Source organism: Melospiza georgiana, chromosome 1 (assembly GCF_028018845.1).
Source record: "Melospiza georgiana isolate bMelGeo1 chromosome 1, bMelGeo1.pri, whole genome shotgun sequence".
NCBI classification, from domain to species: domain Eukaryota; kingdom Metazoa; phylum Chordata; class Aves; order Passeriformes; family Passerellidae; genus Melospiza; species Melospiza georgiana.
The window spans coordinates 112,828,954-112,846,937 of record NC_080430.1 but is presented as its reverse complement, the minus strand read 5'-3'; the positions used below and the strand labels follow the sequence as shown (position 1 = coordinate 112,846,937).

At 39.3% G+C, this 17,984-nt stretch overlaps 1 protein-coding gene across 3 annotated transcripts in view; it reads right to left on the bottom strand.

Moving 5' to 3' along the window:
- Positions 1–17,984, bottom strand: part of SPIDR (scaffold protein involved in DNA repair) — a 195,216-nt gene that overhangs the window by 120,545 nt on the left and 56,687 nt on the right. For all 3 annotated transcript variants that reach the window (XR_009114481.1, XM_058024781.1, XM_058024787.1), the window contains exons 7-8: positions 13,622–13,722; positions 339–558 (exon numbers count right to left, since the gene is read on the bottom strand). Coding sequence is in view for 2 of the 3 variants with exons in the window: in XM_058024781.1 (XP_057880764.1) it covers positions 339–558; positions 13,622–13,722 (321 nt within the window). In the remaining variant the exon portion in view is untranslated. The remainder of the gene's footprint in view (positions 1–338; positions 559–13,621; positions 13,723–17,984) is intronic.

The window sequence follows — 17,984 nt, the reverse complement described above, 5'->3', positions numbered from 1 at the left end:
GTACTTTGCTCCCAGAAAGTATGCACTTTATTGGCCTTATCATTGATAAGACATTGCTCAGGCCTTCCTAGTGCTCTAAACATGAAAATATTAAGCGAAAACACAACTGAAGCCCTGAGCAACACTAGAGGCATCATGATACACATTTAGTTGTTATCTGAGCTGTCTTGAAGGTATCTGTCAAAGTCTCCCAGGCTGCCAGAGACAGAATGACCACAAGAATGCCCTGTTCTCCCGTTACCCCCCAAGGTTTTTCCTACAGCAGTGCAGCCAGCACTCCAACAACTCCACTTTGTTCTGCAGTGCTACAGCAAGTGTGGCCACTTCTCCTTACTCACCATGGAGGATAGATGTGGATGACATCCCGTGGTCTGCTCTTCAGGTGAGCTGCTGTCTCCCTTGTGAAGAGGACTTTGAGCACCGGCTCCTCTGCATTGACGACAGCATCCTCGGGCGAAAGCGCAGCAGGAGACTGTTCCAGCTGCTGGCAGATGGCAACTTGTATCGTGCACTCCTCAAATATTTCCAAGATCCTCACAATTAAAACACCAGATTTATCTGAAAAGAAAGTGAAAATGAAAAATAAAAATGCAAAGTCTGGATGAGGAGAAAGAAAGAAGTTCTGGCACTCTAAAGATGTGCATCCCTCTGTGCTCTGCACATCTGTCTGACCGTGATAAATCCATGTATGAGTAGAATACACAGCCTTATCAAAAGACCTACATTAAGCTTTTGCAGTAATTTTTGTTTTTTCTATAGATACTATTAATTGTAAAGAAAAAAATCCCACCTGCACTGCTTCCAAGTATCAATGAATTCAGAAACTCCTTACAAGAAGCCCTCTCCCACCACACCTCAACTTTTAAATCTTGCAACTCATTGACTTTGTTCAGTCTTTTTTATTAGATACTGCAAAAAAATGCATTTATTTAAAAACAGAATAATCAAACACTGTGTTAAAAGTGAAGTTGTATTTGCCCTCCTTGACCTTTCTCAAAGCAACAGCTGTCAGGAACCAAATTAGAAGAATACAAAGCATCTAAAAGCTGATGATTCACACTGAGGGACAAATGTGGAGAAAGAAGGAGTAAGATGCACTGCCTAAAAATAATTATTGCAAAACTGATCATCCATTTTATCAGTAGGCAGTCAGGGTAGTCAGAAGGCTCTGTTGTTTTAAAGCAACATGAACAGATACAAGCATCTACACAGATCAATTCTTAGCACTTGCATCTCTGCTGAACAAGAAACAACTTTGAACCGAAATGAAATTACCCCTGGGTCCTTTGCACTCTGCACAGGGCACCAGCTACTCAGACAGACCTTGGTCTGAGCTGTAAGAAAATGCAAGATTTATTCTCATTCTCACCTAGCCTTACTCAGATCTGCACTCTGGTCACTGAGAGGAGAAATGCTGTTTCCCTGCCGAATGCTGCAAGCATTTAGTGGGGCAGAAAAGGGTCCCAGAGGACAAGGGCTGCAGAGCCCCAGTTCTACCCTTTTTTGATTTACAAGTTGCATTGGGAAAAACACAATATCCCAAGAAAAACAGCTGATATAAATTATTGTCTTCCCACAGCAAAGAAGAAACAGGGGAGGAACAGTGAATGTGATACTGGAACTTAACAGCAGAACTGTACTAGTTATTTGTTTGTTTATTTTAAGGCTCATTTCACAACTGTGAATGTTTTTCCTCTGGAAAATAAATCAAAATATTTTAGTTTGAGTTTATGAGAAACTTCAAAAAAAATTACCCCAACCCTCAAGAAACCCAAACCAAAGAAACTGGGCCCTAAAACCTTTCAAATTTATTCAATAAAGTTGAATTATACAAAAGTAAAATAAAAAAATTCTGTCCCTGTTTTTATTAAATTTCATACTGAAACTGAAATAAAGCAATTTGGAAATCTAAAACTAAATTGTTCTCAAAACCACTTTCATGTGAACCCATTCTTCATCACATGCAACATGCTTCTGCAAAGCATTCTGCTTCCCTTGAACTGGTATTTTCCAGCTCTATCAAGGGTTCCACCAGACAGTCAGACACAAAATGTACATAAGCCACTTCTGTCCAAGCCATTACAGCTTGACCTCCTTTCCCAGATCTGAGAAGCAGGAGAATGAACCCTTTCTGCCAAGTCCTGTGAAACTGACTGATGAAGAGAGATGGTTGTGCCTGCTGCTGCTCCTCACGGCTGTCACCTCCTCAGAGAAAGCCGTAATGCCACAGTGCCACTGCAGAGACTCTCTGCACTGAGATAATGTTTGCTTATGTGAAAATTCTGACAAGGGTGAGCACTGACTAGTTTTCTAGGCCTGAAGGGAAGGGCTTAGAATATTCACACTTGAATTCTGTTTTGCCTGACTAGCTGCAGTTATGGTCCTCTGTCAACCCCAAGTCATTTGGCACGCATAAGCAAATTCTGCTAACCACAAAAATTCTCATCCTTTTAAGTAACTAAGCATTTACCTCTTCCCTCTAGACATACAGCACAATTTGCATTTACATCCACTTTAAAAACCAAGTCACAAAAAAAAAAATAAAAAAATCAGTCTCAATTTTCAAACGCACCAACAGCTTATTAAAAAAAAGTATTAAGACAGCTTGTGAGAGAGACTGCTCATCACTTCTGAACCAAGCATTTCTTATGTGAAGAATTCTATGACAATTCTTACTGGCCAGCAGCTTATATGTTACTCATTTTATACAGCAGGTTGAAGACAATGACTGACAGCCTAACAATATTTTTCTTTTAAATACCTCTGACTGTACAACAGTTAAAAATACTAGGCAAATCAAGAACTGTATCTGTATAAAAGTTTTAAAAGACATTGGAGTAAAAAATATCCTACCACAACACTAGAGTCTTGCAAGTCTAAAGCTGGTGGAAACACTGGGAGCTGATTCTAAATGAAGCAGAATGCTTCTGCACTAAAAGCATCTCAATTTCGACCAGTAGCCAAGTCTCACACTTGGCACACATGCACATTCTACAGAACCACAATCTATTTGTTTATTTAGATGCACAGAGATAGTTTAGTTTAATTACTCTGAAATTATTATTACTGCTGATGATAGTGTTCTCTTGAACAACATGGAAAAGCACTTTGGATTGCTGGCACATGATGAAACACCAAATCTCAGAATGTAGCTTTGGTTTTAATACATTTGGCTCTTGTATTGTTATGTCAATCAAAAATAAATCAAACATATGTGGCTGCACACTGAAGGGCAAATTTGTGGGTGAGGAGACAGGCTGGATCACTGCAAATTCTACGGTTTCCAGAGTTTACTTGTTTGTTCATCCATGTGAAAAGCTCACTTTTGGGTTTTGCATTGTTCTCCTTCACCCTTGGATAACTTACATAAATTCCCACTTGCTTGCTGAAGTTATCTTTCACTTACTTGCATTCACAAAGCAGAATTAAAGCTCAAGAAATTCAGAAGCAGACATGTGCATGTTTCATGGCAATACCTAGTAATCTTAAATAAGGAATAATACCTTACAATTGCGTGCATTTTAAAAGGTGCAGTCAATAATGTGTTGCAATTGTGCCCATTCCTACACATTTCTTCATTTCCCATTCTGATGCCCAGAATACTCATGGATTTCTTCAGGGTTAGCTTCTAGAAGAATTAATGAGCTAATTCAGCCAACTGCAAAGCCACTTCAGTTTACTTACTTCAAGGTAACCTTTATTCTCCCACTGAAAGACAAGTATACACTCTCACACTCGCTGGGATTGAGCATACAGTTGCCTGGATACATTTAGAAATCTTCCATGAAGCAGCAATCAGCAATTTGAGGACTGCTTAACAAAGCTCTTACAGAATCACAGATGACCTCAAGTTAAAAGGGACCCTTAAGGACCCTCAAGTCCAACTCCCTGCTCCTCACAGGATGATCTAACACTAAATCATACAACAAATGTTCCTTGAAATGAGAGCCTTGGTGCTGTGGGGAGCCTGTTCTAGTGATTGACCACACTTTCAGTGAAGTGCCTTCCCCAAATATTCAATCTGATTCCAGAGGCCTCTGCAAAGTGAAATGCTTGGGGGAGACAAAGATGGAAACCCAGATTAGCCTGCCCAGTGTGAGACACAGGTGCTTTTCTCAGCCAAGCCCTGGGTGCTCTGAGCTCTGGTGACAGAGTGCTGCTGCAGCTCACTGGTCCTGGAACACAGCCTAACATGGACAGCTGCCCCTTCCAGCATCTCTCCACAGCCCTCACAGAGTCAGCTGGAAAGTCAGAGAAAACATCCACTGACACAAGGATCATTTGAAATATCTGGCCCCATGAGCAGAAACAGGGAGTTTATTCATCCCAGGGGCATGAAGTGTAATTCAATCACTGATACACAAGGCTTAAGGTGCCACAAAGAAAACCAGAAAGGCAGTGATAATCTAGCTGAGTATGAATTTTTTGCAGAGGTATTTGAGGTGTATAACATGTGCCCTCTAAAGAACACCATCTGAAAGGAGGGCATCAGCCACCAAGGCCTGTAACGCTCCCTCACTTCTCACAGAATTTTCCATAAGAAGTGAAATCTTCACAAAGGTATGCAGTAACATGCTGGCTACTACTGAATCCACATATTGGTCACAGAAAGGACAGTGTACAAGAAAAATCAGGTACCAGTTAGGAGCTAGATTGGTTACATCACCCTTTGTGGAACACCACTGTGATAAATGCCACCCTCTGAAAAGCAACTGACAGAAACCATTGCTAGATGGACCATGAGCAAACAAATAAGTTCCTTCACACTTTGCAAGTGGTCCAGAAGGAGTGAAATCCATGAGAGAGACTGACTGGTGGGAGGAATGAACCATTTAAGCAGGGAAGCATCTTTGGTGAAGCCTTGCTGTGATTGATAAGAATCTCCCTCACCTCCCAGTCAAGAAACAAGAAGCTCTGACAAAGATGAAGAAATCCTGATCCAAACCTGGGCAAATGGAACATCAACCTCTCACTGCTACTATTAGCAGAACATTTGATATCACAGGGAAAAGTCTTTTCAGCAAAAGTAGTAATGGAGCAAACCTGGCAATGATCTTGGGCATAATTTCCAAAAAAGCCTGATGATCCATAATAGTGTGATCACAACAGGCCTATGTTGTATGCATGGGTTCAGAAAAACAACCAGTAACTTTCTGGTCAGAGAAAAACTTATTTAGAACTACTAAGAACACAGACAGTAATTCTGGTTTACAAATTCCCTGAGTCAGAGATCTGTAGGAGGTATTTGGGAGACTATTTTGGGAAAATATTATCAAGTGTTAGCCATTTTATCATTTTTTTTTCTAGGCATTTTGATAGCTCTTGTCACTGGCAGAAACAGGATCCTAAGCTAGAGGCACTTTGGTTTAACCACCTAAGAGATCTGCTCTGACATACACAGTTAATTATCTAATTCCAGGTGTCCTCTGAGATGTTGGTTTCTCACTCCAATTTGCAACCCAGACATGAAGTAGCTCAAAGATAATTCCAGTGCCTGGGAGATGAACCAACCAATTTCAACACTGAATGCATCAGTTTCCTTGGGTACTTATTTTCATTTTTGTTTATTACTTTAGTACACAGGGTGATGGTGCCCTTCAGCCACATACCACGTCACACACCATGACATCAAAATATATTTTGATGCATTACTTTGCAGATGTTCTGCATTTACTCTGAATTCCAGAAGGGTTAAAAAGAAACAAAAAGAAGGGAAAAAAAAAAGGGGACTGGGGGGGAAGGGCAAAAGAAAGCTCCCCATTCCTTTGGAGCTCATAGACCCTGAGGTCTTGAGCCCTTTGAAGACATCAGCTGACTCTACAATGTCTGGCAGACTGAAAGCCCCTAATCTTCAGACCTAACACAGTGGCTTCACAGCAGACACATATTTAAGCCACATCAGCACTGAATGTACATGGTCACAGATGATGCACTGGCCATGCCAAGGGCAGCCTAGAAGCGAGGCTAAGAAGAAAGCCAGCCTGCTTTGACTCTCAACAACTAAAAACCAGTTTGGAGACAAGAGAATGAAAAAAACATTGAGGAGCACAATTAAAAAAAAAAAACCAAATGTTCAGACATTCTGGCTTCAGTGCCTGAAATACAACTCTAAAGTTTGTTTTAATAACTCTGTAACTACCAATAAGGAAGACAAATGAGGAGGAAAATATAGAAATTATGATCTCTTGGGAGCCACATATTTTATGTTTCTCTAGTGACACAGCGACAGGAAGCTGAACACACTGCAAGGAGAGGATCCATGGTGCTTGATGTATGGAAATGCATCAAATGTCAATATCAGTAAGACTGCACGCAGTCTTACCTCAGACTTCACCTTACGCAGACTTCACCTCACTCCAGTGAATTTTGCTAAAATGCTGCTGCTCAAGTGTTCCAAAAAAGCACCTGTAGCCTTAAATGGAAAGTTCTCAAAGGGAAGAAACTCTCTCTAGAGCTGGCCAGTAGAACTCTAGCAGCACAGCAATCTCTACACGACCTACAGAGTGAGACAAAGTGTTTCAGGACCGTAAAATGAATTCTGCATGGTTTGAATGTGTCAGCTGGGATAGGCAGTGCACCTCCATGCATATCAGACCACCAGAACCAACAGTAACACCATCACATCAACAAGAGCAACACAAAGCCAAGTTTAGTCTATGACAGCAGGTACTCTTGAATTTTTCAATTTTCCATTCTTCCTGAAAATTTAAAAGTCTTGCCATGTTGTAAGAACACATTTCACCCCCTGGGCTGAAGGATGTGATGTGCCCATCTGAATCTAACTGAATGTAACAATCACATCACACAAGGCAGAAATCAGTTCATAAAGGCCACAGTACCAATGTAGAGAATAGTGAACTACAACACAGACCACTTAGAAACACAAAAGAAAACTGAAGCATAGGAAAATGCCAAGCAGTGAATGGCTCTGCTCCACTGAGCACCACAGAAAAAAACCCAACTTATATCCAAGCATGAAGAAGAATGGGATGGAAATTATTACTATGGTGATAATAAAAAGTCTATAGTAATAAGGACCATACGCATTCCTACAAGTATAAACTATCGTGAAAAGCAAGACTGACAAAATAAAATTCCTCAGCCACAAGTCACATGGATAAAAAAGACCAAGGAAGCATGACAAGAGCCAAAAGGAAGACTATTTCACCACCTTCCTTTCAAATAAATTAAAAAATTACCTTTATGCAAGTAGAGCTTTCTGAATAAAGCCATTACAAACTCCTAAGAACACACAAGGGAGGAAGATGAGCTTGCTTGAAGCCAGATTAGTATGTTACAACCTGCAAACAAATACATGTTTTGTGCAAAAATAGTGAAGGCAACTTGTTCTTATCAGCTAAACAGTCATAATTCTTTATCTTAGTGATATCTGAATGATATGGGGAAAGGACAGATTCTTTTAAGAAAAACAAATTACTGTTACTTTTGCTCAAAGAACTATCAAACAAATAGTACACAAGAACTGCAGTTTAGAAGCAATTTTTTACTGTACCTGACATTTCTAAACACATGGTTGAGAAGTTAAGTTATACTTTCTCTTAACTGGGAAATTCTTTAGAAATATGCAGCATGCAAAATACAGGTGTTACACATAAGTCAAATTTCTACTAATCTTAGGTAAAAGCTTTTATAAAATAAACTTTCCCACTGAAAGTACAAAGAATTGTGGGCAATTAAGGCTGGGAATAATACTCACTGCACAAAGAATGAAAGTCACTCTTTGCCTTTGGTTCAGATGAATAGGTCAAATACACATTATGGAATTATAAAGGAAACAAAGAAAATTCCACTTCATGCTTTGTTTATTAAAACAAACTAGCAAGACTCTTCCAAATTTGTCTCACTCAGTTGTTTTTCAAAGGCATTATTTCATCCCAACACAATTTAACTTCTAATTGTCAAATGTGGTTCCAAAACTGCAGTTAGTAGACACTCTCCTGGGACATCACATACTATCTGCAGTGGAAGAATAGCCAACCACTTTCTGGTTCAAGCCACAAAGTTTTACTTTCATTCTTAAGCATAAAAAGTATAAAATGTCAAATTACAGGCACAAATCAAAACAAAAACATTCTTTTGCTTGGCATCCCATTATTGCTCTTTCTCCTCCCTCATGTATGACTTGCAGGTGCAGGCATAACAAACTCAGCAAGCTGGTAGATACCAAGCAGACTCTTGTAATTCAAAGTCAATGCTGAAAGCCAGGTCTGGGTTGCAAGGTTTACAGAAAGTGTACAAAACCATCTGGTTGCTGTTCTGATCTATACATGCTGTTGTTCTTCCTGGGCTGGTAACTTCTGAAGCCATTCAAGAAGATTTTTCTCAGAAACACACCAAGTCTCTCATAGGCATGATGGCTTCTTGCCACATTTATATAAATTTTTAAAGGTCTGCTGAATTTGGCTGTGCTTTAAACACTACAAATTCTTTATAAGAACATATGTAAGCTGCTTAAAGAGACTATGCATGTCATTAGTGTTTCTCATAGGAAAACAAAAACAATACAAAGAACTCTTGCTTGAAGAAGACAAGTTTACTTTTGATTTTTTCCTTTCCAATGCTGTAACAAGTTCAGATAGTTGGCTAGGAAAAAAAAATGGCCTCTTGCCATGTCTCTAATTTATTGCATTAACTCTTAAGTAATAAAACAAACTATCGAGAACTAAGAAATAAGTGACAACTAGCAAATCTCACATTTCTGTCTTTTTAGAAGAATTTTACATAGTAAAGGAAACCCTGTTAAGGGCTACCCATGTTTTCTTCAGCAAGTACAAATTTCTTGGCATTCAAGATGCTAAAAACATTCCTTCCCATCAACTTAACTAGTCAATGAAACTGGAAGAGAGGGAGAGATTGTTTATATTCTCTTCTGTAACTCTTTCAGGCTTCCTGAAAATGTGTGACATGAACCCCTGTCCTCATCTCCAGGGCTTCACCCTCCCCTCATGCATACATTCCATTTGCCTCAGTAAACTGAAAATTTGCTGCCCTTTGAAGGTCACTTTTCCCTGTGAAGAAGGAGCAGTTTGGAAGGAAAGATCAGTGGTTTTGTTTTATTGTCAGTTTAATACTCAAATTCGGTTGTAACACAATCATGAATGTTAACCTTGGATCAACAGATACCAAATCTTGCACCAGATTACAAATGCTAGAGAATAAAATGTTTCTGCATTTAAGGTAAAGAACTGCTTTGATGATAGCTGCAAGACAAACAAAACCAATGGAAGGTAGGATGTACAGAAAAGCAGAATTTCAGAAGTTACAGTAGGAATCTACATGACTTTGCTTTAAATATTATTAGTGTCCCCTCCTATAGACAGGAAGGTTGTCTAAATGTAACTCAGAAAACCACTATTTTTTCTTCCAGCAGATGTTGACAGGAAAAAGGTTTGGGTTTTTGTAGTGCGTTTGGGTTTTTTTTCTCTCTCTCTTTCAGCTGTCCAGATCTCCTCTTTGCCCAAACAGGAAACTTCATGGGGAAGTTGCAGCACTGCATACAGAAAAATGCCTGCAAATGGTCTACAAGCCCTTGCAGAGACCCTCAAACCATCAGCTTGGATGATCAGAGACCCGCTGTTACATGGCCTACACCTCAGCCCCCCTCTTACATCTTGTGAAGAACAGAAAATTTTGGATTTGTGGCAGAGCCTGACATTTGTCTCTGTTAGAGCTGAACCACAGAGAGCATCCAGACAATGCTGTGGAGCACGGGCAAACTCTGGTCTTCCCTCCCTTCAGAACTCTGCCTGGTATGGCTACCTTGATTTACAGAAGTGGGATTCACCTTGCAGAAACCCATGTCCTTAGTGAGTGCCTATCCCAACACAGGGACCAGCTGCAGAATGCGACTGTGGCCCAAAATTGTCAAAATCTGAGAAAGCACAAAGGTTTCTTCTACCCTGCAGAATGAGTCAGCCAAAGTGAGACCCTGTGTGCTGCATAAACACCAGAAAGTGCGTGCTCTCTGAAAGGAGGTGCTCTCTTCTGGGCAGTGATTCATCCCAGTGACCAAGAGGCAGCCAAACCACAATGGTTACTTACAGAAAGGGGTTAGGGAGGTAACAGACAGGATTTAAAAAAAAAAAAAAAAACAAAGCTGAAAAGTAGGGGGGTTTCAGTAATATGGACATGGATACAACCTAAAAGTAACAGCAAAGTAAAGGCATGAAATTCTGCAGTTTGAAATGTCTAACAGGAGTGACAGCTGGAGCTTCTGGAAACATTTTTCCTTAAATCTCATACGTAAGGAGGACTTTAAACCAATCTCATTTGAAATTGCTCCCTGCTGCTTTAGCAATGAACTTCTGGTCTGCATGTCTATGGGATATCCAAAATGACGTGACAGCTCTCCCAGCAAACTAAGTTACTTCAATCCTCCACATTAATCTTCAGGATTCTTTAGTGACTCAAATGAGTTTGTTATTTGAAAAGTTCTTTAACTCTGTGCCGAAGTCAGAAACAGTCCTGGAAACAGTGTGGCTTGGAAATGTTACTGGGCAAAACAGAGGGGAAACAAAATTCAAGAAGATTCTTAGATTAGTGAGAGAGCTTAACTTGAACCTAAAGAGATGAAAGCTGAAAGTGGCATGCATTTGCTGTGCGGACACTTCACATTCCTGACTAGAAGCAAAGAGAAGGTTATCTAGTTACATTACTAAAATTTCAACCATTCCAACTGATGTTCTCCAAACCAAACACCAATTTCATTTTGGTGTTACAAAACATGGCTGTTCTAAGAATACAACTATCAAAAATAAATTTTGCTCTAGATGAAAAAGTATCCCCAAAATATTATCACAGCTATTTTAATGATTATTTTATAATCATCATACTTTGGAATAAGGATTGAGAATTGGAAGTGAAATTGAAGCTGTGGAGTTGAAGTGTATTCCTAAATTTATGGCATGTTCAGCATTTTTCAGAAATTGTAGCAAATGCTTGCAGGGTAAATGAAACAGCAGTTTGTCCTAAAGACTTGTACATTTTTTGCTATGATGGAAAAGGCATATCCCAGAAATAGTTCATCTTCTGCCAAAACTAAATCATCTTAAAGACACTCATCAGAATTTTTTAAATGTACTTAAGAATAGAGCAAGGTATTTTCCCATAGGCTTTTTTCTCATAAAATGCTAACGAATCCTGACTCATTTTCTGAAAGAAAAAAGAAGAATCAAAGAAAGGAATTCAGCCAGGGGCAGATGTTTAGCATGGAATATTTCAGCCTAGAAGTTGGTTTAACAAAATGGTGAGCAGCCAAACACAAAGTTTTGTAATGACACATGTGAAACTAGGACAAAAAGAATATTAGCAATGTTGGAGGTCTGTTACTACAAAGTGCATTAAAAATGTTAATTTTATTTAAAAAGGCAAGCCTGTTCAATATCTATTTATGTTCCATACTTGAGAAGCAGTAAGAGGACGTCCTCACACCACATAAGAATGATGAAGTAACCTCTCATGGTTTTAAGTAAGCATGCCTGTACAATTTTCAGCATAGCATTTCTAGAAAGAGCTGGCTAAAGACATCTCTGCTTCCCTGATGTCACTTTCTAGAGTGTATTCAGATACTGGTGAAATTCCAGAAGACTCAAAAGATGATGATATTGTGCTACTGTTCAGCAAGGGTAAACAAAGTGGCTTACAATAACTGGGGACCAACAAGCCTGACATCAGATCTAGGCAAAGTGGCTGGAAAAATAAGTAAGGAATTAAGGTCAGAAATACAACGTGCTATTCTGCATGGGTGGCATTGTGAACACACAGCATGCAAATGGCCAAGGGATGTAAGCCCTCTAAAACTCCAATGAGAAACTCAGACCAAGCTTTAGCCAAGAGTTTGGGTGTAACTCTAAATCATACAACCTTCTTATGAAAAATCAACCATTTTCACTATGAGTAATGCACCCTTTGAGTGGAATGCAAAAAAAATTAAAATCCTGAGAGCTAACTTTGTGAATTACAGTTAGACTTTTTAGCAGTGGAGAATTACAACTGAGTAACAGCAGTTCCAGCAGGACTCGCAAGTAAACATTCATGCTATTGTTTCATCAGTGACATAACTGTGTGAATACCACAAACTCAAGCAAATCTCTGACTAAAAGAGGACAGGTTTTGGCTATACAGTGACCTGAACTGCACGGTTAGCTGTACTACTTAAGTAAAATCAGCCACGATACAGCACAAATACTTCCCTGTGTTTAGGCAGAAGAAGCAGAAAGAGTAGCTGGAGAGTGGGAAACAGCATCTCAGAAAAAAATAGCTCTGGAGGTTCCAAAATCATACTGGACAATCAATTCCAGGTAAAGTCCCAGCACCGTGCTGTGACCAAAGCCAAACCAGACTCAAACACTTCTCACAGGCCTTGAATACCCTGGAGGCTGAGAAGTGAATCTGGAGCTGGCCAGTGATTTTAATGACACTAAACACATAGAATTGCTATGTACTGTACGAAGAACACATAGAATTGCTATCCTTGTTCTTAAGACCCTTCTGAAAAGTTCAAGAGGTACAGTAAAAAGCCATGAAAGTCACTTGAACACTGATAAAAATGCTTTAGAGACCCTTAAAAAGCTCAGTCTGTTTAGTTTATGAAAACTGTGAGGCAGCAAAGGTTTTGCTATGCAAGTGCCAGAAAGGGAAAATGTCACATACTAAAGGGCTCTTTAAGGGAGAAACAAGAAACAAAAGAGGGGAACTGAAGCCAGACAAATTCAGATTTGGAAGAAAAATCACCTTCAAAAATTTGGGAGTAGAACTGGGGACAAGCTCTCAAAGTAAATTATAGATTCACTTAGATACACTTATCCATGTGTTTTCAAATTAAGACCAGAGGACTTTCTGAAAAATACATGCAAGTCAATATATGCTCAAAAACAAGCAGTTGGCTTAATACAGAATAAATACATGACATTTTGTAGACTATAGTCACACAGACAGAAGCTGATTAAAAAACTTAACTACTTCTTTATACTTAAAATCCATGAATCCATTAGCTCTCAAGAATCACTACTGAAAGTGGTGCTCTCATTCACCAGTAACTAATTTGCATGACTTCCGCTATCGATGTGCACAATGTAGTTATGTTTCACACTCATTTCACAGTTGTGCACCATTTGTTCACACTTAGTGCCACTCACAATTTTAGCACTTACCCATGAATTTTTATCCACTTGTTTGTTTGTTTGTTGTCAAGAAGTGATCACAAAGCAAAAACAACAAGAGGAAAGGTTGATTATAAAGAAAGAAAAAATGCCACCAAAAAAATCTGAACACCCGTAAATTAAAACTTGAATTGTCCTACAATCTGCTGAAAACACTATTTTTTCAAGTGATGCTGGAAATCAAGGAGCTGTGAAAAACTTAGATGGAGGCTACTTAAAATATATCCTTTACCTGATGCATTGAAATGATGACCGAGTTGTTAGAAACCTTCATAATTACCAGAAATGCAATTATTAGCTCAGAAGACCATCACTATAGCATTAAACCCAAGTCAGGAAAGACCAGCAAATAATATAAACTTCACTTTTCCCCCTACATAGGCCATAGATACATGCATGCAGGTATAATACTTTCACAGTGGCATTGTGTTATGTCTTACCTGAGGGGATTTTATCATCTGAAAGACACTGATGCCTCCAGAAGCTAATGGCAGATCTTTCTCTGTTCTGGAGCCGACACAACCTCTCAGCTAGCCCGCCTCTGCAGAGAATAAAGGAATGCTCAGTTTTGCCAGGAATCAGTATTTGGTTTGCCAAATAAAAAGCCACAGGACAAATGTATATGTGTATATATATATATATATATATATGTATGTATGCTTTGACCCTTGGAAACAGAATCATACAGTAAAACTATGTTTTGTTTTCCCAGTTTTGAGCTTTCCAACGGAGTTACTCCCAACAAAACATACACTTAGGGTCAATATATGCAACAAAACGTTTTCAGTATGTGGTGTTCAAAATCTTCATGTTTTCAGTCATGTCTCCAGTATAAGGAGTGTAAAAAAAGGTTTCTAACTTTTCCTTGCACTTATGAACAGATCCTATTAGAAACCAGAGACAGTTGCAAATTCAAAACAAACCAGTGTAACCACTAGTTATAACAGGTTGGGTTTTCTTTTCCCTCACAGATTTGTTTGTCTGTTGGCAAGGAGTGATCACAAAAATATTCTTTTACCCATACTTGACCCTATGATTCATTTCACAAGCTGGGTCAAGTGTGCAGTTTCAGTGGTCTGAACACTCTCCAAGACGAAATTAATTTAGCATTCCCAAGGTGAGGAGCAGAGGAGTGGCATCTAGCACAAATACACTTAAGGTAACACTAAAGCAATTCCTACCCTTGGATTCAAAGCCAGAAGACATAATTTCTCACTTTTAAGAACAAGAAGATGTATGTGTTGGAAGCTGTCTTTGGGCTACTACAAAGAGCTCTGGACTACTGTGGGAGTGTTTGAGCATTTTTCTTTGGCTTCAAAGAAGTTATTTGCATAAAGACCTACTTCATTCTTTTGTTGCAGTGTAAAGTTTCTCCACAAGTACTACCGAAAATATTAATAAAGATTTCTACCAAGGTGAAATGTGTCCTTGAGTTAAACTGGTTTAGGAATCAACAGAGATAGCATACAACCACCTTATGACTGTTTGTGTGCATGATGAACATTTTTTGGCTTAGTGAAAAAAGACAAATAGCTTGGTAAAGCTCACATAATAAATGTGAAACTGGGAAGACACACACCTGTGGAAACTGAGAAGGAGCTAAAAAGGCAAAGCAGGACTTCAGGTGAGTTGTATAAAAAAAAAAAATAAATCTCTCTTCAGTTACCAGTTATTAAAAAATTTAATTTACGGACAAGTCAACACATTTTATAAAAAGTAGTCAGCAGTGTCAGCTGAATTTTTAATGAACAACTATATCCTTTGCAAAATTATAATCATCACAAGGATTTTCAGATGCAATGGCTCTGAACTACAAGAGGCTTATTTAAGTCAAAATGACCTATAGAAGTTTTGCAGTTTATATTGCTACATCTCTATGGCTGGTGCCAGGCAGGGAGGAAAGAAAATTCCCAAAGCCTCAAAATAGAGAACCCAGAATTAATAGGCTATGAACCCACACTTAACAAGCTATGAACCGTGCTATATTAAGAAGGAAAACAAACAAAAATGTTTAGAAAATATTAGGCTCAGTGAAGTTCCAAGTAAGCTTAACAACCTTGTTTAATTCTGGTTTCAGCAAGGACTTTAAGACTGACGACTAATACAGAAGTGCAATAGAAGCTTTGGTTCCAAGAGCAGCACAGTCAAGCACAAGATTTCATACAGGATAACCTACTCTGCTGATAACACTGTGTTCATCCACATTTCCCCCTAAACTTGAGCAGTGAAGCATTACCACACCACAACACTCATGGGCAAACAGATCTACAGACTCCAACAACCTGGCCACCCAGTTTCTCTTCTTACCAGGGAACCATTCTCAGATGCAGATGTAACTCAGCTTGGCTGGGTGGCCTAGATGAGCCATGCTGGAATCGGTATATGCCAGCTCAGCTAGGCTTAAAAATGCAGCAGTAAAATGCATTTTCAGATTGCTTGTTTAAAAGTCTTGCATGCATGAGTCTGCATCTGCACTCCGTGGTTGGACTGTAGCAATACACTACACAGTCAGTAGCTCAAGCACTTGGTTTGCTGAAAGAAAACTGTTCAACATGAGTGTTCTACTTCATTCCCTCCACAGATGCCAGTCAGAGAAATGTACTTTGTTTGTTCAAAGTGTAAGAAAGCCTTAAAGTACCTGCAGAAGAGAGCAGCTATTATTGACTTACAGCCTAATTTCCCCTCTTTTTTCCTGAGCAGGGCTATTGTTGTGTCCAGTCAATCAGTTCCTACTCTTCTTCAAGCTCACTACTGTTACAGCTATGGCAGGAATGCCTTGTAGCATGAAGGAAAGAAAGCAAGTTTCTGATTCCATGGCTACTGCACTCAACAACAAGACATCATTACTGTCTCAGGCCTGATATGACTACCAGGAGGGTTCCATTGATGCTCACAATTTCATTACTAATTTGCCCACCATGACTGCATTAGGACACCACTTATCACAAAGGTCCATGAAAAGTAAAACACCAACTTTCCTTAGTAGCCCTCTGTGCTAAGTGCACTGATATTTATTAACCATCATCTTTCCATTCACATTCCAAATGTGGTTAAAAACAGTTTAAACTGTTGAAGACATCATAAAGCAATTTGCCTCTGTTTGGTTGCAGAAAACAAAATACAACTAAGAATGTATTTATGAGAGGTTCTCAGCTGGTCATTGGAAATGTTGTTTTTATACTGTTTCATAGCTCATGAAATTAGAAAACACAGTTCAAGGACATTCCACGCACAGAAAGACTTTGTATGGCCAGAGCAACAGTTGGTACTTTATGGTTTGTTTCTTTTAAAAAGGTAGAAACAAAAGGATGTTAAACACCACCACAACCCATAAGGATCAACCCCCTTTTTAGCTTAAACACATAAAACAAAGGAAAAGGTGATTTCTGGTACACAAGGTAACAGATTTGCTGACAACAGCATTTGAAAACCACTCATTCCTTCCAAAAGAGTACAGATGCTCACACTGTAAAACACTAGTGCATGAACTGTCATACTGTGAGCTATACAGAGTCAGAGTCACTCCTGGCTGGGCAGTAAGAGGTAAGTCAGTTTCTGGAGGGTATGTGTACAAAACTGGCAAATATGATTACTAATGTATCAACTCTGTAATCAAGGGAACTGACAAACCATTTTATTGAAATAATAAAAACTAGTTTAGGATGTATACTTTCCAGACCAGCACTTCAAACTTGCCCCCTAAAAGTTTTAATATGAGGAAATTGAACACATTTGGCAAATTGTTGATGCAAAGGCTGTTTGGTGAAGTCAAGCTGCTCAGATACAATCTCCACTGCCCACAACCTTTTTATTTTTAATCACAGAACTTTCAGCACAACTATTTTGTTCCTTTAATTCCCTGAAGGCAGACAGATTTAAAAGCAGCAATTCATGTCCTATTTCCATACTAAATCTGAGCTTGTTGAAATACTGTATTTGAAACAACACATCACCTTTACTGTCTATGTCCAACAACATCCACAAGAAAAACAGCTTTGACGACCATAAGAAAGCTCAGCATCCTGGACAACAGCTCAGGTTCTGGTAGTTGCCCTACCCTCAAACTTTAACAGCAAGACTGAAGAGTTTTGTGACAGCTATGACCAAAAAGTAATACTGAGCCTGACGTGTGACTTCCAGGCGTGTTCCTATCTCCCAACTCCAATGAGGTTAATAGAAAGCAACAACAAAAGAGCATTAGTGAGCCTGCTGTGTTTTGAAAAGTAATTTTCAATCTTTCTGAAGTGTTGGAGATCTCCTTGTGTTCATTTACTAAGGTTTTCATTCAGCAGGGCACTTACCAAAAATAACCCCCTATTCATCCAAGTTTACTCCTTTACAGACTTAATTTGAAGTCAACACTCTTTACTGAGTTGTACACAGTATACACAGGACTCCACATAATTCAAAACAAATATATATCCCCATCTCAAGATTGAGCAATTTCCATCTTCTCTTATTTCAAAGCAAGGGGAAATCTTCTCTCCTACTTTTACATTAACTGGTGAAGTAACTGACACTCAGCTGTCCCTTTAGACTCCTTTCCACTCCATGGGGCACTTGCTGAAGAAATAAAAAAAGCCCCACTGGCTCATGTTCAAATTGCCAGTGACCAGGACCCCCAGGTCCCTTTCTGCAGCCCTGCCTTCCAGCAAGTCATTCCCCAGTCTGTACACAGAACCAGGATTGCCCCATCCCAGGTGCAGAATCCGGCACTTGCCCTTGTTAAACTTTGTGCAGTTGGTGATTGCCCAGTCCTCTCATTTGTCCAGGTCTCTCTGCAGGGTCTCTCTGCTCTGGAGG